We start from the raw sequence: 21287 nt of genomic DNA, 5'->3' as shown, positions 1-21287 counted from the left end.
TGTGTGCTGAGCAGCAGTGTGAGGTAGTAAGAGTAACACGAATGGTCTCAATACTGCTGCTGGAGCAGGACAGCAGCCACAGATAATATATAAGCATAGCCGTGTTCCAATAAAACCTTATGTATGAACACAAATGTAAATTTCATGTAATTTTCACGTTATGAAATATTCTTCTTTTGATTAAAAAAATTTTTTTTAATGTAAACACAAGTCTTACCTTGCAGGCCCCACAAAACCATGTGGCAGGCCAGCTCTGGCACTGGGCCCTAGTTTGCCTAGCCCTGGTCTAGAACAGTGGGAGATGCAGAAGGACTGCAGGGCAGTACTAATCGCCAACCATGACGTCATCAGAAATGTAAAATGAGGCTTGTAACATGGTGCTTTCCTTTAGCCATATTCAGCTGCATGGTGCAGGGTAGCTAGAGAATCTGGGGTTTGCCAAGAGAGGGTGACTAAGGGAGAGAGCAGCATGGGAGATTTAAAAGTGTGGGCAAGGAAGTGTTTATTTTTGTAGTTCAAGGAATCCTTTTAATTTGCCAATCCAATGGACAAAAAGCCATGTTGTACTGTTTTCATCCCCATTTCTCATATTGCTAATAAGGATTAGCATCTTTTCATGTTTACTGTACACTTGTATTAGATGATGGACTTTGCCACTTTTTCTTCTTAAAAACATTTTTTCAAATGAGTTATTTTTGTACGGGTAACAAATTAGCATAGTTCAAATTTCAAAAAGGTCAGAAACAGTGGAAAGTCTCCTTCCTACTCTACTTCTTCATCCTTTTAGTTTCTTCCTGGGAAACAACCAACGTCATCAGGTCCTTCTGTGTCCTTCTAGAGATAATTTATGCATATACCGACATGAACATATTCTTTCCCTGTCTCCCACTGCTTTTCTCACTAAGCAATAAATCTTGAGGATTACTGAATACCAGTACATAAACAGATTTCTAATTAATTATCTGAAGCTCTGTAGTATGAGATATATCAGAGCTTACTGAACCAGTCCCCTATTAATATATGCTTAGATTATTTACCATCTTTTTTTCAATTTTTTTTGGCTGCACCGCATGGCATGCCAGATCTTAGTTCCCCAACCAGGGATTGAACCCATGCCCCCTGCAGTGGAAGCCCAGAGTCTTAACCACTGGACCGCCAAGGAAGTCCCTACCATCTTTTACTATTATAAACGGTACTTCGATTCTTGTAATTACATATTTCATTTTGACCATTTGAAGAACATTTACTAGACACATTTCTAGAAGTTCCTTTGCTCATTTTTCTACCTTCAAAACCAATTTGTAGGAATTTAAAATATATTCTTCCTTCCCTTTTAAAAGAGATTCCCTCCCTCAATTATAAAAGCAATACAAACTCAAGGTAAAATTTTTTCTAAAATGCAATCTCATACAATGTGCCCCAAACAAAATCCACCCCCTGCCCCATGGGTCCCCTTGCTATCTTCCTTCTGTCAGTGACACCAGCCATTACCCAGCCTCGAACTTAGGAGACTCCTCTTTTTCACAGCTATGTTTATAGTCTTGTTCATTTTTCTTCTAACTGTTTTCAAAATAGTTGCCCTTTTCTCTTTTCCTGTGTTTCTTAGGGAAACAGCCCTCATTCCCATGTTGCCCAACTGGTCTTCTCCACTGTCAGTCTCCCCTGCTGTTCCCCTTCTGCATCACCTCCCCTGGCCAATATCTTAACATTAGGGACTGCTGTTCCCTAGCACTTAAAGTATGAAGTTCTTATCATCTGGGCCTGTCCTGGTCATTAAACTTGATTGCCACGTGCTCGCCAACATCCCACTCTTGTCTGGCTTTCCTCACTGTCTGATACAGGCTCCCATCACACCCCTCTGCCTGCCTCCCATGCCTTTCTCTCTCTTGCCCCTGAGGGTTGGGGTGGGCATACCTGCAGTGCACGGTGATGGGGTGGTTCCCTGACTGCTGCTGCTGCTTCTGCACGGCTGCAATGATGCTGATCATGCCCTTTCCATCACTGGGGATGCCCACTTCAGGCCAGCCATGGAAGTGGAACTGCCGGATCTGCCGGCTCTTGTTCTCCTTTGGAGGAAGGAGGATCAGAGAGGTAGGTGCAACCCTGCTTTCCCTGTGGGAGAAGGCCACCCACCAGGCATCTTACCCTGGTGTTGGTGACCAGGAGGTCTCTGACGGTATAGCTCTCACATTCCTCCTCCTTCTTCAGCTCCACTGTGATGTCTCCATAGGACACCAGTCCATCAGAGGGCCAGTACTGGGCACACTTCTCCTGGGGGACAAATGGGAGAGGTGAGGGGCTCAGAATACCATGTGTGGTAAAAGCAGGGCTGCCCTGTGAGCAGACTGCTCCTTTCAACACAGCCACTTCTTACACCGACACACTTCTTCCCCAAGGTATCAAAAACTCAGAGGGTCCTTCTACTACTTAACATCAGTCCAGTTTAACTTCTGATCCTCAGCAGGACATCCATATTTAACAACTTAAGTCCACTAATCACTTAACCTTTTGTTATTATTTATAGTCTAATTTGCAACACTGACAGGGTCTGTGAAGAACTCTGACCATCAGCTCATAGCTGCATCTAACACTCAATGGCAGGGTGGAGTGAGAGGAGGAATCAGTGTCTTTGTTCCAATTCCTTTTTCTCTGCTCCTTTGAGGTGTTCCCACATTTGTAGTTACTTATGTATATCAGACTGCTAATCCAGAAAAACTGAACCCAATTACATTCTCACCCAGCCATGGTGCTTCACCAAAGCCCAGTCCACAGTATGCTTTCATTCCTTTCCTCTTTAACACTTTTTTTAAAAAAAATGTGTAACTTCTTTTTTTCTGTTTGTTTTAATTAATTAATTTTATTTTTGGCTGCATTGGGTCTTTGTTGCAGTGCGTGGGTTTCTCTTGTTGTGGAGCATGGGCTCTAGGTGCGAAGGCTTCAGTAGTTGTGGCACGCAGGGCTCAGTAGTTGTGGCTCACTGGCTCTAGAGAACAGGCTCAGTAGTTGTGGTGCAGGGGCTTAGTTGCTCCACGGCATGTGGGATCTTCCCAGACCAGGACTTGAACCCGTGTCCGCTGCACTGGCAGGCTGATTCTTAACCACTGCGCCACCAGGGAAGTCCCTCCTCTTTAACTCTTTAATCTGCAGTGGCACCTTATAGTTGCTAGCTCTTGTGTTTTTGTCCTTATTAGTGAGCACAAGATGGTTTACTGTTGTCTCTGCTTGCACCTGGCTCAGTTCCTTCTACAGCTCCTTGTGGGCAGGGGCTGCCTCTTTTCATCTTTGTTTTCCCAGCACCTTGCACACTGCCTGCATCTGGTAGGCTCTCAATAAGTATCTGGTAAATGAATGTGTTTAATGTCTGCAGAACAAGCCAGGGTATAAATACATAAACAAAACAAAATACGGTTATGCTGTCCTTTCTTTAGATCATTTTAGGGGAGATCTTAGATACTTCACTGTTGGCAATTTAAAGACACTCAACCATATGGGACTTCCCTGGTGGTGCAGTGGTTAAGAATCTGCCTGCCAATGCAGGGGACACGGGTTCGAGCCCTGGTCTGGGAAGGTCCCACATGCCGCGGAGCAACTAAGCCTGTGCGCCACAACTACTGAGCCTGCGCTCTAGAGCCCGTGAGCCACAACTACTGAAGCCCGCGTGCCTAGAGCCCACGCTCCGCAACAAGAGAAGCCACCACAACGAGAAGCCCACACACTGCAACAAAGAGTAGCCCCTGCTTGCCGCAACTAGAGAGAAAGCCCATGCGCAGAAATGAAGACCTGATGCAGCCAAAAATATAAATAAATAAATAAATAAATACACTCAACCATAAATGTACTCTATGTTCATTAGAAAAGATTTGGGGAAATTAAATACAAAAATAAAAATCACTGATAGTCTCTCAGTCCAAATAAAATCAGTATTATAAGTCCCTTTTAATGACTTTTCTTGCTTTTCATGTGTGATCATTCATTACCCCCTTTATAAATGACACTGAGCTCATTTTAAAATACGGGATTATTAAAGTGGTAGATCAAGGAAATGTCACAGACCACTGCTTTTCAATGTGTGCCCACTAGGAGCCCTGGGGATACCCTGAGGGTCAGAGCTCTGGGCCCTCTCTTCAACCAGACAGCTTTAGAAAAATCTAATTAAGGCTCATCTTAAACAGAGACTACATTGGTTTTCAGGGTTTGGTGGGTGGAGTGAGTTTTGTTACCACAGTTCCTTCCCAACACTGCCTTTATGCAGTTTTATCAGTCAGAACTAAAGACTGGGGCTTTAAAACCATTAGAACTGCTAAGATACAAAGAGCTTTACAGCAACAGCATGTAGGAGCTAGAATCACACTATGGCAAGAAAAGGAAATATTAATGGTCCCACACTTAACAGCCTTCAGACATTTTAGATCTCCTTAGTTTAGGAAAAGAGGCATAACAGAGAAGAAAAGGGGCAGATTGCAAGGAGGACTCCCAGGGATGCAGAGTTGAACCATTAAGAGTCCCCTCTTGGCTTCCCTGGTGGTGCAGTAGTTAAGAATCCGCCTGCCAATGCAGTGGACACGGGTTCAATCCCTGTTCCGGGAAGATCCCACATGCCGCAGAGCAACTAAGCCCGTGCGCCACAACTACTGAGCCTGCGTGCCACAACTACTGAAGCCCGTGCGTCTAGAGCCTGTGCTCCGCAACAAGAGAAGCCACTGCAATGAGAAGCCCGCGCACCACAAGAGTAGCCCTCGCTCACCACAACTAGAGAAAGCCAGCGCACAGCACAGAAGACCCAACGCAGCCAAAAATAAAAAGTAAATAGAATAAAGACAAATTAAAAAAAAAAAAGATTCCCCTCTTTAGGGAATTCCCCAGTGGTCCAGTGGCTGGGACTCTGCACTCCTACTGCAGGGGGCATGGGTTTGATTCCTGGTCGGGAACTGAGATCCCGCAAGCCACGTGGTTTGGCAAAAAAAAAAAAAAATCCCCTCTTCAAACTCTGGACAAGGAGTTGGTCAACAGTGAAAGCATGTCTGCTCTGGCTGCCTAACCAGCCAAAATGATTACCTGTGGTAGGACCAAGAAGTTAGATCAGTGCTGTTGTAGGGTACATTTCAAGGTGACACAGCTATTGTAGGGAAGCAGGTATGGTGTGCTGAGAGAAAGCAAGCCTGGTAAACTTATGGGGATAGGATTTAAGGGACTACATGAAATAAAGAGAAGCCACATAAGATGATCGCAGATGTTGGACCGACGGCAGGAAATTACCCTACTCAGCCAGGTGAAGGCTTATTTAATTTAGCCCTCTGTGTGGGCCCAACAACACAAACAGAAAAATCAGGTTGGGCTTAAATGGGACTTGACTCCTGAGGTGCCTCTCATGGCTGTGGGGAGGGATATGGCAAAAAGAGCTGTAACAGAATCCAGAGCAGGGGCCAGCAGTGGCTGTACCCACTGTCGCCCAGGGCTAAAAATGCCTTGGTATCCTGCTGAGGATGGAGACGTGAGAGCACAGAGCTGGAGACTAGGCCTGTGGGGAATGCAAGGCTGTGACAAATGTGGGACACAACCCTCAGGGAGTAGAGGCTGTGGCTCATCTCAGAATCTATGCTCCACTCTGTATGTGGAGGGCAGATGGGGATGAGGGAAAATGGAAACTAGGAGACTTAAAATAAGCAATAGAAACAGGAGAGGAAGAAGGACCCAATTCAAGTCTTGGGACTGGATATTAACAGGAAAAGGTTTCTAAATTTTGTTGTTTTTTTCTTTTTTTTTTTCGGTACGCGGGCCTCTCACTGTTGTGGCCTCTCCTGTTGCGGAGCACAGGCTCCGGATGCGCAGGCTCAGCAGCCATGGCTCACGGGCGCAGCCACTCCGCAGCATGTGGGATCTTCCCAGACCGGGGCACGAACCCGTGTCCCCTGCATCGGCAGGCGGACTCTCAACCACCGCGCCACCAGGAAAGCCCTAAATTTTGAATGCATGGGTAGATTTTCCCTCAAGATGAGGAAGCCCAAAGAGGATTTTAAGACAAGGAGTGATATAATTAGATTTATATTTTCAAAAGGATCACTGGCCTCCATGTAGAGAAGTGGCTAAAAGGGGATGGGAATGGAAGCAGGCAGACTGGCTGCCAGAGTACTTCAGTGATGCAGGTGAGAGATGATGGTTTGCATGCGGGTGACAGGAGTTACACTGAAGAGAAGTGGATATGCTCAGCATACATCAGGACTCACTGACAGACTGGCTGTGGAGAGTGAGAAAAGGAGAGGAATAAAGGTAACTCCTAGACTTCTGATACGAGCATCTGGGTGGAAGGTGGTACAATTTACTGAGATGGGTAGGGTGGGATGAACCAGTATGAGGGAAAGGAGGAAACCAAATTTTATTTGGGCCATATGAAGTTTGAGATTCTTAACAGACATCCATGAGAAGATATCAAGTAGCTATGTGGATACACCGGTCCACAATTGGGAAGGTGGGGGGTAACTGGGCTAGAGACATAGATGTGAGAGTCCCTGACATATAGTATTTAAAGCCACAGAGTTGGATGAGATCCTCAAGGAATAGTGTATCAAAAGAGAACAAAAGTGGGTTAAGACCTGAGTGTTGGACACTCCAATGATTAGAGGTCATGCAGAGGAGGAGGAGGTCACAAAAGAAATAACAAAGGAGTTGCCAGGCAAGTGAGCGGGGAGGGGGTGACATCATGGAAGTCAAGGGAAGAAAATATCTTAGGGAGGAAGAAGTGTGTGTTGACGGTTTCACACGCTGCTACAAAGGTACAAGAAAGACAAGAAAAGAGAAATAACTTTTGCATTGGGCAGACGGCGGTCACCGGTGATCTTGACTGAAGCAGTCCAAGGAGTCAAGGCTAGAAGGAACAGGATGAGAGAATGTGAGGGGAGAAAGCCAACGCTTTTTAAAGGAGTTTTGCTAGGAAGGGGTAGAGAGAAATGGGATGGCACATGGAAGGAAATGTGGGGTTAGGAGATCTTTGTTTTTTAAAGATAGGAAAGTAACAATAGGCTGATAAGAGTATAGAGGAGAGAGGGGAACTATTTACGGATGGAGGTGAGAGAAGATAATGAGAGCAGCAACATTCTTGAGAAGACAGGAGAGGAAGGGATCAGGGCACAGTGGATAGTTGGACTGAGAAATGTAGGAACACTTTTCTACTGCAACCAGAAAGAAGACAAGAGAATGGACGAATGGATACAGATTCATCCAGCCCCAGGCTGGCTGCTTGGGGGTAAGAAGATGAGAGCATTCTTGTCTGCTTTCTTGGAGAAGAATGAGATCAAAAGATAAGGTGTGAGTGTGATGGGATAGGCAAGAGGGAATGTTGAAGGTCTGAGGAAAGAGAAGGAAGGGAAGTAGGATTGGTAGGTGACACTAATTACCCATATTAGATTTGTGGTCACGAATTCAATGTGAGACCACGCAGCACCATTTTGCGTTTTCTCCCAGTAATGTTTGATACCAGATGCAGGCATATAATTGAGTTTAATAGGGTAGAGACCTTGCCATGAAAGTAAGAGACCATGAGGGAATAGTGCATGTTAAGAAGGGAGGGATTATAATCATGTCAAGTCACAAAAACTCTTAACAGAGTAAGAAGGAAGGTGGGGACATTACTGGGGTGATTGAGATTGAAAAATGGAGAAGCCAATGGCTCTAAGGACCTGATGAGGACAAAGAATTACTGGAGTAAGAAAAGAGAAGTAGTGAGGTGAAAGGACAGGAGATGGTAAACAGGGAGGGATGCCTAATGTTGATATTCCAAAGGCAGTGCAGATATGGGGGGATGACAAGGTTGTGGTTTGACCATGGAACTGGATGGCTAAGGAGGCTGAGAAGCTGAAAGACAAGAGTAGATGGATCACCCACATACATACTTTTGCTTCCAAGAATAGAAACAGAAATAGGAATCAAAAAAGGGGCAGCAAGCCAGGTGTTGGAGTCATCTGTGGGTGATCGGAGATGAGGAGTTGGTGTTCAAGTCTAGTAGAAGAATGCTTGGGAACTGGGGTTTAATCTAATATTTATATTTTCAGGTTATGGACTCTAGATATTGGTATCCCTAAAGAAGCTGAAACAGAGAAGCTTTTCAGTCTTTTCTCTTGCTGCCTTTGTTTACCCCTCTTTCCCCTAGATAGCACTAAGTTTCTTGCTATGGTCTGGGGCTGAAAACAGTGATGGTGATACAGAGCTTTGTGGTCAAGGGTCTAACAAGGGTCTATCATGTTTTATTGTCTCTCTGGAGAAGTAGAATGTGGCCTTGGGTTGAGGTGACACCATGCAGAAACTGCTAGAGCTGCTCTGCCCACTCTGATGATGATGGTGGATGCATCAAGCTGCAGCTGATGAGAGGAACTCAGGCCTTACCAAGCCTCTTGGTGCACCCCCCGGTTTAAATGGTGCAGAAAAATAAACCAGGGAGAAGAGAATTTTAGGTTTTAATTCCTTTGGAATTTTAATGTATACAGAATTTACATTTTTGGATCAGACTTTTTCTTGGAATTTAAATTGGGGGTAGGGAGTGGTGTCAGAATGTATAAATGGAGACACCCTTCATTGTCTCACTTAGGCTTACTGTGTTAATATCTCTGGGAGCTACACTTGATAAGATGAATGGGAGGTGGAACAGAAAGTAAAATTTTATCTTAGAGGCCGGTGAGGCTGGTAAAGAATGTTACTATAACCTGTTCTGTTCCACTTCAGAAGCTTCTGTTTCACTGGTCCTAAGACAGAAGCATAGGCACAGTGTTAGTAGGTAGAGGGGAATGGGCCTCATCCAACTGACTGCAGGCCTGGCCAACAGGCAGGAAAACTTGTGTGTGCGTGTCCTCTCTCTCCCCACCTCTACAGGTGAGAAATGCTTCCTGCCCTTCTGCCCTGTACTCTCACTAGGTCTACTTCAAGGATGGAAAAGCCTGACAATCTGACTAGACAGAGTCTGAGGTATTCACTGGGCTGCTTTTTATTACAGGGCAGTGGACTGAGAATGTGCTCGCCATTCCAGCTTTTTCTGCCTGCTCTTTGGACCTGCCCACCATAGATCCAGAGGGTGGAAGTGTGGAGGGAACCTCATGTAGGTCCCTGGTCTATATGTACGTTCCATCACAGCTTATCAGAGAGGGTCAAGAGACATGCACCTAATTCCTGATAACAAAGTAGCTCATCCCCCAACTGGGGGTGACAAAGTGACAACTTTGTCACTCAGGTGTACGCTTCCTCCAAATCTCTCACCTCATCAGTACTGTTATTAATGATAGGTGAAGACCTATAATGTATGTCTGTTGATTAGATACAGGATACAAATCCGAGAAGAACAACTAATGAGTTAAACGATTAAATCTGAAAAAAATCTTGACATAACAGTACCTCAGGGTGAGCAAATATCAAGGCTGTATCAAGGTTAAAATAAACAAACTGCCCAAGTACAGAATGGGAAAGATGTGGCTTGGAAAAACCAATGTAAAAAACGTATTTAATTCTTCCTCTCCCCCCTTCCCCCAGTCCAGTCCACCCCACCTCTGCACCATCTCTTGGGGCAGATCCCTTCTCACCACCCCTGCTGAGTCCAGGCCACCAGCATTACTGCTGCAGTTTCCTCTCTGCTTCTGGCTTGCCTGCTCATTTCTAATCTGTCCTCCTCACCATAGCCAGATGGATTTTAAAAAAACTACAAATCTGATATTGTCAAGAGTTCTTCAACTGCTTTACAAAATTCAAACTCTTCACTATGGCTTAGAAGGACCTTTTCCCCTGGGCCCTTGCTAGCCTCTCCCGCTCTTTCTCTCGATTCTGACCCCTGTTAAGCTGCGCACCAGGCATCATGAAGCACCCATTTACTACACTGTGCACCACAGCAGAAAGAGTCTGAAGATAATAAGCACTATCTGAACACAGACTGAGCCACAAGTAATACTGAGAGGGGTGGGGTGGGAGGTGGGCAGAGAAAGAGTGACCGCTGAGATTTAAAATGCTCAGTAGAGGCTGCAAGGTTCTGATCCAGAAATAGTGTTAAGAGATTTCCTACACTGAATGGGAGCTGGCCTAGGGGGCCTCTAAGGTCCCTTTATATTCTGAGTACGCTGACAATTCTCAAGGGCTTTTTTCTTTAGAAGATTTCCTTGTTATTGAATGTTAACAAAAGTTATTTCTCAAATTCTATTGTTTTCTTTTGTTTAGTCAGCAAAGAAGTGACCCATCTTCCCACCAGTCTTCTAGTTAATTTCTCTGGCTTGGAAGGCACTCTCTCCTTAGAGACACTCACACAAGCTCCATGTCGGAGCCTCAGTCTGGCTCTGTATCCCTCCTCTCACTAGTTCTGCCCTGCCCGTGGAGGTGGGGTGCAGAGGGTGTGCACAAAGCTAGGCTTGGGGAGACCGTATTCAGGAGAGAAATGAGAGGGTGTGAACTGTCTGGGAACCGAATGGAGGCTCTGACCAGTCCTGAGAGAAGCTGACTATTCAGATACCAAGCAGCTGGGCAATGGCTCTTTGATTAGTTTAAGTCAAAGAAAAAGTCCAAATACCCTCTTAGCACCACCCCCCACCCCCGCTTTTTTTCATGTGTCTCTTGTCTCCTACAGCCCAGGACCTTTTTGAGCTCACCTGGCCTCTCTCCTCCAGTTCTGTTAGCATCACGATAGAGCAGGATTTCCACTCCCAGATCATTCGCCAGAAGTCCTCAATTGTGTGGAGAAGAGGGCCCTGGCTGGCGATGTAGGAGTCCTTCTGCCGGTAGCCCTATACAATCCAGGTCAATGGCAGGAGTGAAATGGTTTGATCAGGGAGGGGCTAGTGGAGAAGACAGGCCACTGGGATGGGACAGGGGCTGCCTGGAGACAAACACATCCCAGGCAGAGCTCTCCTCTTGCCAAGGACCAAACCCTGGCTGGCATGCTGGTCTCTTTGTAAGAAGATGAGGGAAGTGGGGGCTGGGGCTAGGATGGAGACAGCAGGAATGGGAAGGACCAGAGGTTAGTGTTTTTAGCCTTTGGTCTGTGCTGTGAACTTTTCCTTCCAAACTGAGGCCCTGACAGACCTAGTGTACAGGAAGGGTATCAGTTCTGTATTTGATGACTGACTCAAAGACCACCCTTCCAAGCATTGGGAGGGGAGCACTGCAAGGCCCAGCTGAATCTCCATGGAGTGTTGGGAGCTCCGGGGACACAGCCACCACTTACATCAATGAAGGATGCGTTCACGTAGTCTGTGTTCTCCTCACCCCTCTTAACTGGAATGATCACTCTGTTGAATTCATCTGCAAGAAGGACAGCAGCCTGTGGCTCCCCAGCATCACCTGTCGTCTTCTCCCTCTCTTTCCATCTATCCCCCCCAACCTCAGCTCTGAGAAGATATAATTCCAGCTGGGCAACAACATGCCTGTTCCTAGCCCAGGAGGCAGAAAACCTTTGGGCTTCATGCTCTTTCCAGAAGCCACTGAAGAACTGGGAACAATAAGAGACAATGCCATAATTCTTGTCTCCAAGCTGATCATTAACTAGTACCCAAGAAGTTCAAAGGGTGAAGGGAAAGGGGGATGGGGCATTAAGGCTTTGGGTGGGGAAAGGGCTCTTACATGGAATGATCTGTAAAACCCGGTTCTTCTTCATGTTGGCTGGAAGGTTTCCGGTCCGCATCTTGTCATTCTGGATTTTGATTGATGTTAATTTCTGAATTGGGAAGGGGAGGGGAAGCATTACTGATCTCAGTAACTGGACTTGACAAGATTATGTCTGTCACTGGACCTGCATCCAGGGCACACTGGCATACTGCTCTTTTCAGCAGAGCCCTGACCTCCAACATTTTCACATGTTCTTATCAGAACACTGTTTTTCTGTCTTTAATAAGCCAAGAGTGTTTGGGAAACACTGTTTTCCCGGTTCCTGTGATTCCCTTAGACTGAAATTTTATGATCCTGGAACAAGTAATCTACTCTTATAGGAGACAATGTGCCCTTTCTCCCTCTCTCCCTGCTGTTCTACTCCCAGAGGCTGTCTTAGATTCTTTAGAAAACCTTATTCAAATATATATCCTCCCTTCTCCTTATTCCAAGGTTCCTTCTTGATTTTTGCTACTCAAAGTGTAGCCCATAAACCAGCATCAGCCTCGTCTTGTTATATATGCAGAATCTCAGGCCCCAACTCAGACCAGCTGAAACAGAACCTGCATCATAATAGGATCCCGAGGTAATTCATGTGTACATTATAGCTTCAGGAGTGCTTTAAGGCAGCTGGTCTTCCCCATCCCAATCCAGAATCTCTTGCTTCTGGGAGCACTTTTATTGATGAGAGTGTGACATGTCCCTTAGGTGAGTTGAGAACCACTGTCTAATGGCATACAGCAGGGGTCAGCAATCTACGGTCCATGAGCCAATCTGGTCTGCTGATTGCAAATGAGGTTTTACGGAAACACTGCCATGCTCATTTGCTTATGGGGTGTTTATGGCTGCTTTTGTGCTATAACAGCAGTGCTAAGTAGTTGCAAATAGAGACCGTATGGCATGCAAAGCCAAAAATATTTACTTTGCAGAGAATGTTTGCTCTTGCTGTACATTATAATTACCTGGGAGGCGGAGCTGGGGGACTTAAAAAAAATACCATTGCCTGTTTTTGTTTCTTTTCCCCCCTAAACACAACCCAAGTGACTCTAACATGCAGGATGGGTTGAGAATGACTAGGGTATGAGTAAAGGGCCAGAGACCCACCTCCTTAACCACCCACATGCTTTGCAAGGGGATTAACCATTTGTTGGTAAATCCACAAGGAGTCAAGCATCCTGTATTCTGTAGGTCACATAGATCCTTCATCCTGAAAGAGCTCAGCTCCAACTTACCTTAAACTCCTCCTCTAATCCATTGTTGCTGGACCCTGGGATTTTGTTGTAAATTTTCTGCAGATGTGTTTCTAGAGAGGTGACTTCCAGTTCTGTATCTCCATAGAGATAATGCTCCAGAAGGGCTTGGTATATGAAGACGTACTGCATCTGAAATGCAGATGATGCCCGAGTTCCCAGTTATACACATGGTCCTGGTGGTGCCAGAGCACTCCCTCCCACTCCCATTTCACTTCAGCCCACTTCTTCAATCCTAGCAGAGATAAAACGATTCACTCTTGTCCCAATTCAGGGAGGCAGGACTCAAAAGGCATGAGTCCCTCTGGGGGTGCTTAAACTTGGGAGGGAGGGTCCTACTCTGGTACCCTCCTGGAGAGAAGGACAATTCCAACTCCTGCTCATTCAGAGAGCACAGACTAGATAGACTGAGGGGTTGTCAAATTCTGGTGACACACAAAACCTGTGCCAGCCCCCCTCCCCTCCCAGTGCTGTGCCCTTTGAACTCCATGCCCTAACCACAGAGCTGATCTCACTGCTGCTCCTGGACCTGGCTAAGCTGCATCACAACTCTGTGGCAATGGCTCCCTTGGCTGCCCACATACCTACTTCCCTCAGGACCTGTTCCATATCCTTACAGTCTAGTGCAAATGACATCTGCCCCACCTTCCAGATTCCCCTAGGCACAGCCTCCTCTGTGCTCCATAGTTCTTTTAATACGTAATTTATAAGCGCCCTTCATCACACTGTATGATGACCATTTACAATAACCTGGGAGGCTGAGTAATCCATGAGGCTGTTTTGGTCCTGGAATGTTTTGGTCCTGGAATGCCCCCTACCCACAAACCACTCACGTCTGTTTGCACCATCTGGCAGCGCTGTGCCCGGATCCGGCTTACAAAGCCATAAACGTCCACCTTCCGCTCTGTATGCATCATGTCCAGCATGGCATCAATGACGACGAAGGTTCCTGTACGCCCTACACCCGCACTGTAGCCAGAGAGCAGGAGTATTACTGGGATGGCTAGCATGTCTTGTGGGAACACCCAGGGAGGGGGCAGCACAGGGTAGGGCTCTTTCTTCAAGGCTTTAAATTCTAATTCTGTATGGGGTAGAGCTAATTCTGTATGGACTCTCACGGAGCCAACAACTCCACTGTACCCTGAACTCCCTACCTCTAGTTATCAGGACCAGAGAACCCTGACACTTAGAATGGTCTGAAGATTCCAAGTACACAAGGCAGCACTCAACCTAGCTTCTTGGCTTCATAGCAGTGGTCACCCCACCCCCAATCTTGGAGGATTGCCCTTCCCTCTTTCCTCAAGTGCTTTCCCACCCAGCACCTAGTTTTCTTGAGGAGTCTCTCTGGATGCTGCCCTGGCGCCCCAAGAGCTCATCTGCTCTGTGCCAGCCTCCTCAGCCAGGGCCCCTGTGCCTTCCCTGCTCTCAGCATGGGAGCAGAATGTGACATGAGTGGGGAGCCAAGGGTCAGGCCACACTGACCTGCAGTGTACCACAATGGCCCCTGCATACTGCGGGTTACAGGCCTTCACCTTCTTGAGGAACTTGAGCATACCAATCGGGGTGAAAGGCACCCCAAAGTCTGGCCAGCTGGTAAAGTGGAACTGAGTGATGAGGCGCTGTGGCTTTCTGTTGGTCACGTCGCCCACCTGTGAATTGAAGAGATCCCTGTGTGTTGGCCCTGATACCCTGGGGTAGGGCAGCACCAGGGGAAGGAGGGTGAGGCTTAGGGGCCAGGGCCAGCTGTGGCTATCACTGACAATGGGAAAGTGAGAGGATTAAACTTCCCAAGCAAGTTTTAACCATGGACAGAGAACCTTCCCAGAAACCCTATGGGGTAGGCAGGCTGTTACTATTATTCACAGCCTACAGATGTGAAATATGAAACTCAGAAAAGTTAAATGACCTGGTCTAGGTCCCAGGATTAGTAAAAGGCAAGGTCAGAACTAAAATGCAGGTCTCCTGAGTCTTGGTAAGCCCTCTTTTCCTAGCACCACAGTGCCCTCAGCTGAAGGCAACCTTTGCTCAAGCCTCCAGGGTCACCCTGGAGGGTCAGGAGCAGGGCCCACCACATCCTTGATGTCAGGAGCCTTTGGGGTAAGAAAGGAGGAGAGGTTAAGTCAAGTACCAGAAGATACTGGTGCAATACCTCCTGATGCACTTGGTTCATACCTAAGATGACCAAACTCCATCTCAGTAATACTTTTTCTCCCAGCCATGAAGTCATGAAAATGTTCTCCCCTTAGCTTTGACGGAAAGAAAAAAACAAGAAAAAAAAAACAAGAAAAATCCCCTGGGAGCCCAGAACTCTGATTTCAGAGTTCGAACATTTTGCACACTCAGCAATTCCTGACCACTCTGAGTAAGATGGGGATGACTCGGCCTGTTCTGCCCTCTTAATGGTCAGCAGATTCTAAATGAGAACCAAGAAAGGAGGTAGGAGACAGTACCTGTTGAATGCAGAACTTCCGCACTGTGTAGTCCACCAGTACGGTCACATCCTCTACTGACACACGGATATTCCCATAGGTCCAGCAGCCTTGGTCTGGCCAGTACTGGGCGCACTTACACTGGAAAGAAACAGACATGCACCCCCCTGACCTGAGACCTCCCGCCCACAACAGGTGCAAAGGGCCCTAAAGAAAAGGACCACAAAAGCCCAGACTAAAATCCTCAGAAAGCCCTATGGCCTCTTCTCTCACCTCAGTCAGCTACAGACTTATTTAACTGTTCCTTTTTTTTTGCCATGCCATGCGGCTTGCAGGATCTCAGCTCCCTGACCAGAGACTGAACCCAGGCCACAGCAGTGCCCAGAATCCTAACCACCAGGCCACCAAGGAACTCCCTAACTGTTCTTTTTTTAAGTTCCTCAGCTTCTATCCTGTTTAGCACAATCTCTTAACTTATGCAGAGCCCCAGCAGCCCTATACTTCTCACTCTTTCCCACCTCTAGTCTCTCAGTTCAGGGCAAATCGGAAGCCATTTTACCTACAAAATCTGTACTTCCACAATATCCTAGGTCATGCTCTAGGGGTAAGTCTGTCTGATCTCCTGGAATGAGCAACCTGCTACGAGGGAGTTCACCAGGGTGGATTGATGCAGACTGTAAAACCTGCCACGAGAGGCCCAAGGCCTTCTCTGGTTGACTAGGCCTTGGACAGCTCCCAAGAGCCACAGGTAGGGTTGGAGAAAATGAACCTAAAGCCCAGCCCTAAAGCTATCCCTCCTGAGCCAATCAATACATCCAACAGCCCAGTGTGGGTATCAGGTTGACTCTAGGGCCATCCTGGAGAGAGACTATCCCGAATTGGGATTCCTCTCTGGGGCCTGATCCAGGACTCAGGACTGGTGTTGGCTGTGGCCCAGTGATGGAGCTGACCAGGCATGGACTTGGCAGTCACAGAAAGAAAAGAACCAGTCAGAAGGCTGCCTGAAGGATCAGTTCAGGGGCTCACATTTCCTTGTGCCCTGCAGGGTCTCAGTTCATACGGCTCCCTCTGCTATCTCAGGAGGAGGAACAAAACAAAAACAAAAACAAAAAAACCAGGGGAGTGAGGGACTAGAGAAGCCAGGGGAGAAAAGCCCCACTGTGACTTTTCCTTGTCTAATGGCCCAAGTCTTTCTTCCAGGATGTTTTGGATCTAAGGTGAGCTGTTTGGTCACCAGACACAGGGTGTGCCCTAGGTATACCTCTGAGTTCATCGGAGGCTTCCAGGCCACAGGAAAGTGTAGTAGGCACATTGGCCTGGGTCCTGTCTGGATGAATGACAGGCACAGAAGCCACAAAGGGTGAAAAGCCTAAGCTCAAACACAGAACTCCAGCAAAGCAGTCCCTCTGTTGGTCATGTCTGTATCAGGGGCCATTCTATCTAATTTCTCCACTCACCTCCTTTCTCTCCTTCAGATTGGTCACCATGACAATGGTGGCTGTGTTTTGTTCCCAGATCATCCTCCAGAAATCATTCACCGTTTCTTCTTTTGGTCCTATAGTAGCCAAGAGCAAAGATGAGAACACACACCAAGAGGAAGAAAGATGCTGGGAAACTGGGAACGTTCATTCCTGACTTTTGGAAGCCTGTGCCCACATGCCCCCAGCTAAATATATCATCCATCTACCCATCCACCTACCTACTAACTGAACATTTCCTGTGTATCCACCATGTATGTGCCAGGCACTTCACTAGGGAGTGAAGTGGGGATGTGAGGTTCTTAAAATAAAAAGAGAACACATGAACAATGTTTCCCAAGGATGCTATAGTTGAGGATTAGAAATCACGACCCCTACAGAATACCTATGTTATGGGCGAGATAGTGAGCTATGTGCTTTATATCTCATTTACTCCTTCTTACCATGCTCTGAGGTGGGTGTCATTAACCAGAGAGATTGGGTAAATTGCTGAGGCTGAAATTTAAAATTTACATCCCACACAGCCTTTTCCAGAAAGTCACTAGAAGGGCACAAAGAATAAGAAAAAAGTGGGATCTAACACAGGAGAGAGACTAACAGAATTTCCAGGGTGTTGGTAAAGGGAAGGCTCAGGATAATTTCTCTGCCAGAGGCTAGATCCATCCAGAATGGAACTGAAGGAAAAAGGTTCTAGAAGGACCCCAAGATAAAAAATTAAACTAAAAAAATTAAACCTCATGTATCTGAGGGTACTGAGAGGAAATATATACTTCTAGCAAAGAGTTTAAAAGAAAAAAAATCAGTGCTAGGTATATAAAGAACTAAGTGAATAAGGAAAAAAGGCAATTATTAACTCTTGGGAAAGAGGGAAACCAAAAACTGTACCAAAAAATTATATAATATTATGTGCTTAAGCTGTGAATAATATTGGCATAGTAATAAGAATGTAAATAACAAGTATTATCTTCACCACAAATTGTGATTTAACTCCACTAGGAGAATGGGGAAAAGGGACATGTCTGTCTGAGTGTGAGGTAGTTTGTAAGAGGATTAAATAAGTTATCTATAATAAGAAAAAGTCAACAGATAAAAATGGCTGCTTTAGACTAAAAAAGTTTAGATGAAAGGGGGGAGAACTTTGTTTTTATAGACCTTGTAATACCTTTTGACTTTCTTAAAATTTGTATTCCCTTTGGTAAAAAGAAAAATATTAAAAAGAAAAACAAATAATGACAGAAGTGGACACATAGCGGAAAGATGTACAGAGGTGGAATTATTTCACTGCCTGGCAAGGTCAGGAAATATCTCCTGGAGGAGATGACATTTGAGCCATATGTTAGGACAGATAAAGTAGATGGGAGTCTAGAAAGGAGGCATAGGGAGAAGAGGTACTCCAGGCAGAGGTGCAGGGGGCTAGCAGCAAGTAAGAGCATGAGACATCCAGGGACTGTAAGGAGTTCAGTGAGGTCACTGTGTAGGGTGTGTAGAAGGTAGAAGATGAAGCTAGAAAGATAGGTGAGGTACCAGGATCTAAAGGGATGGAGGCCAGGCTAAGGAAGGCTTGTTTTACAGATAATGAAAAATCATTCTAGGATTTTCATGAGAGTCTGACAAAAATTTTGCATTAAGAAAGGCCATTCTGGTGGAAGGAATCCAAGGAGCAAAGCTAGGATCCAGAGGGATCAGTCAGTAGGCTGCTGCAACAGAGCTGGAAGAAGAGATGAGAGTAAGGAAGTGTGTCAGAGAAGGCAGATTTTGGAGAGAGAAACAAGAGGACTAGTCATATGTAAAGCAAGGGACAGGTAGGAGATCTGGATGACCCCAAATCTGGTTTGGTTGATTAGGTAGATTACATTCCAGTCACCATGAATATAGATTACATTCCAGTCTCTTAAGAACAGAGGAGAAAAAGCAGCTTTGGGGCGAGGAAGAGTCACGTTTCAGTTCCTGATGTTGAATCTAGAGTCTGTGGGGGTATTCAAGCGGAAGAGAACAAAAAAATGTGGCTCTGGAGCTCAAGAGAGGCAGCAGCCAGTCAAACAGAGGTGGGTATTAGATGAGGTCTCTCAAAGAGGATACAGAGGGGGAGGAGCAAAGAAGGGGTCAAACACAGAACGCTGGGGATCTTCAAGCATTATTCAAGTTCAGACAGAACAAAAAGCCCAGGAGGCAGAAGGATGGACAGAAATGTGCCATGAAAGACAAGAATGGAGTTTCAAGGGAAGTAGTCATCCACAGTATTGAAGAGAAACTATACTCAAGGGGCAGAAAGAAGAATAAGAGCTAGAGAAACAATATTTTGAAAAGTGAGAAAAATCAAGAGAACTGAATGGCAGGAAATAACAGGAGGGTTTCAAGGAGTGTGAAGTACTGTGGAGAAGTTCAAGAGGGAGGGAGTCTGAGAAAAGGCTAACAGGGAAATCAAAGGTGAACTTAATTTAAGAACTATTTTAGCATCAACAAGGCCCCATGACAAACAAAGAGAGGATGAGATTATATGTGGTTGTTGGTGCCAAAATCATCACTGAGTAGGTGGTAGCTGAGGTGGGCCTTGAAGGGTGGACCTGAACTGACAGATGGCTACAGAGGGAGGGAAAGTGGGGTCCAGTTAGGCAAGGGCCAGGTCCTGGTGGGAGACTACAAGGGCAAGGAAGATCTAAGACTTCTGACCACCTCTGCCTCATGTTACCTCTATCCCTATTTTATCACGATCACAGTACTGTCCAACAGAACTTTCTGTGATGATGGAAATGTTTCATATCTGCACTAATATGGTAGCCTCTAGCCACATGTAGCTATTGAGCCTTAAAATGTGACTAGCGTGCAGGCTTCCCTGGTGGCGCAGTGGTTGAGAGTCTGCCTGCCGATGCAGGGGAACGGGTTTGTGCCCCAGTCCGGGAAGATCCCACATGCCGTGGAGCGGCTGGGCCCGTGAGCCATGGCCGTTGAGCCTGCGTGTCTGGAGACTGTGCTCCGCAACGGGAGAGGCCACAACAGTGAGAGGCCCGCGTACCAAAAAAAAAAAAAAGTGACTAGTGTGATTGAAGAACTGGATTTAAAATTTTATTTTATTTTATTATTTTTTGGCCTCGCCACATGGCTTGCGGGGTCTTAGTTCCACACCCAGGGATTGAGCCCTGGGCCCTCAGCAGTGAAAGCACAGAGTCCTAACCACTGGACCACCAGGGAGCTCCCCCAAATTTTATTTTAAATAGCCACATGTGGTCAGTGGCTACCGTATTGAACACGATAGACACTTACCAAAGTTCCTGTTTATTTTGCTATAAATTATCCTCTACCAACTAAAGGCTCCAAAAAGGCAGAGACCATATTCTGTTTTATTCCCCTACATATCCCCATCACCTAGGCCAGTGCCTGGCACATAATATTAATAAATGGTCAATAAATATTTGTTGAGTGATTAAATAAATGGGCTTTGATGGACCATAATAACATCAATTACTTTTTAGTGCTGCAAACATCAAGATTTTTATTTTGCTAGGATCCCAAAGGTGAGGACACTTGTTAGAACTTCAGGCTATGGAAACGTGTGCAGAGCATGTATAGGACCATGGCATTGGGTCCCTGCTCTGAGGGTTCTTAGACCACTTATCTGTGTATAATAGTGGAGCTCAGGCCCATGAGTGGGAGGAGGAGATGAGTCAGCCTGGACCAGTGAGGTGGCCAATCCTCTTTGGAGACTAAATCCAAATTCAAATTCTGAGCAGCCTGGTTTGAACTTAAGTTTCCCAAATGACCCCAAGACAGAGAACCTCATTAGACTGTGTTGTATGTGTGTGTATAGCCTTCTCCAGTATTTTTTATGCACATATATAAAAGAATTTCTTTCAAAGGATCCCTGGACACTAAGTCATCAAGATGAAGGCCCTTAGTTATAAACCTGCAAGGTAGATTATATTTTTTTCAGGTGGTAATAATTACAGAAAAGCTAATATATCTGAGTAATCTATTAGCATTTGGAAGAAAAATCCCAAATCCATTCATGGTTAAGCCTGAGTAAAAAATTATCTTACTTTACCTTGTGCAGCAATGAATTTGTTCTTTTCTTGGTAGCCCTGGGGGTGGGGTGGGAGAGTAGAGGAGAAACAGAAAGTGAAAACCCAAAAATGGATAGGAATGAAATTCTCCAGACTCCCAACCAGTTTACAAAGCCTTCCTTGTGAAAAGGTCCAGGCAATTAACAAGGATTTCCATTCTAGAAATTTTAATGGGATTAGCTTTGGATAGCAGGAAGCAAAGATTACATGGTCTAGGTAGTCTTCTTAAAATGAATTATTAGCAAACATTAGTATAAGAACATCCAAATAACAACTCCTAGGCTAGACCCTGTTCTGATGCTCTCTTAGTTGCTGACAATCTGGGTCTTGGTGTTACTGGGTAGGAACCCTCCAAGTCAGAAGCATGTGAGGCTGGGCCCACACGAGGAAGGAAAAAGGGTTATTTTCTTGCTGATGCTGTACCCAGGTGCAAAAGTTTTCGGGGAACAGCCCATGGGTATGGTGTAA

At 45.9% G+C, this 21287-nt stretch overlaps 1 protein-coding gene across 6 annotated transcripts in view; it reads right to left on the bottom strand.

Moving 5' to 3' along the window:
* Nucleotides 1–21287, bottom strand: part of PTPRA (protein tyrosine phosphatase receptor type A) — a 185280-nt gene that overhangs the window by 4348 nt on the left and 159645 nt on the right. For 5 of the 6 annotated variants that reach the window (XM_060122319.1, XM_060122321.1, XM_060122320.1 and 2 more), the window contains 11 exons: nt 20801–20837; nt 16741–16838; nt 15305–15424; nt 14337–14503; nt 13688–13823; nt 12837–12986; nt 11581–11674; nt 11186–11262; nt 10611–10745; nt 2146–2271; nt 1915–2066 (listed from right to left, as the gene is read on the bottom strand). In XM_060122319.1, the coding sequence (XP_059978302.1) occupies nt 1915–2066; nt 2146–2271; nt 10611–10745; nt 11186–11262; nt 11581–11674; nt 12837–12986; nt 13688–13823; nt 14337–14503; nt 15305–15424; nt 16741–16838; nt 20801–20837 (1292 nt within the window). The remainder of the gene's footprint in view (nt 1–1914; nt 2067–2145; nt 2272–10610; nt 10746–11185; nt 11263–11580; nt 11675–12836; nt 12987–13687; nt 13824–14336; nt 14504–15304; nt 15425–16740; nt 16839–20800; nt 20838–21287) is intronic. The other variant, XM_060122322.1, reaches the window with a different exon arrangement.

The sequence above is a fragment of the Lagenorhynchus albirostris genome, chromosome 15 (assembly GCF_949774975.1).
Source record: "Lagenorhynchus albirostris chromosome 15, mLagAlb1.1, whole genome shotgun sequence".
NCBI lineage: Eukaryota > Metazoa > Chordata > Mammalia > Artiodactyla > Delphinidae > Lagenorhynchus > Lagenorhynchus albirostris.
This window is presented reverse-complemented; position numbering and strand designations above follow the sequence as displayed.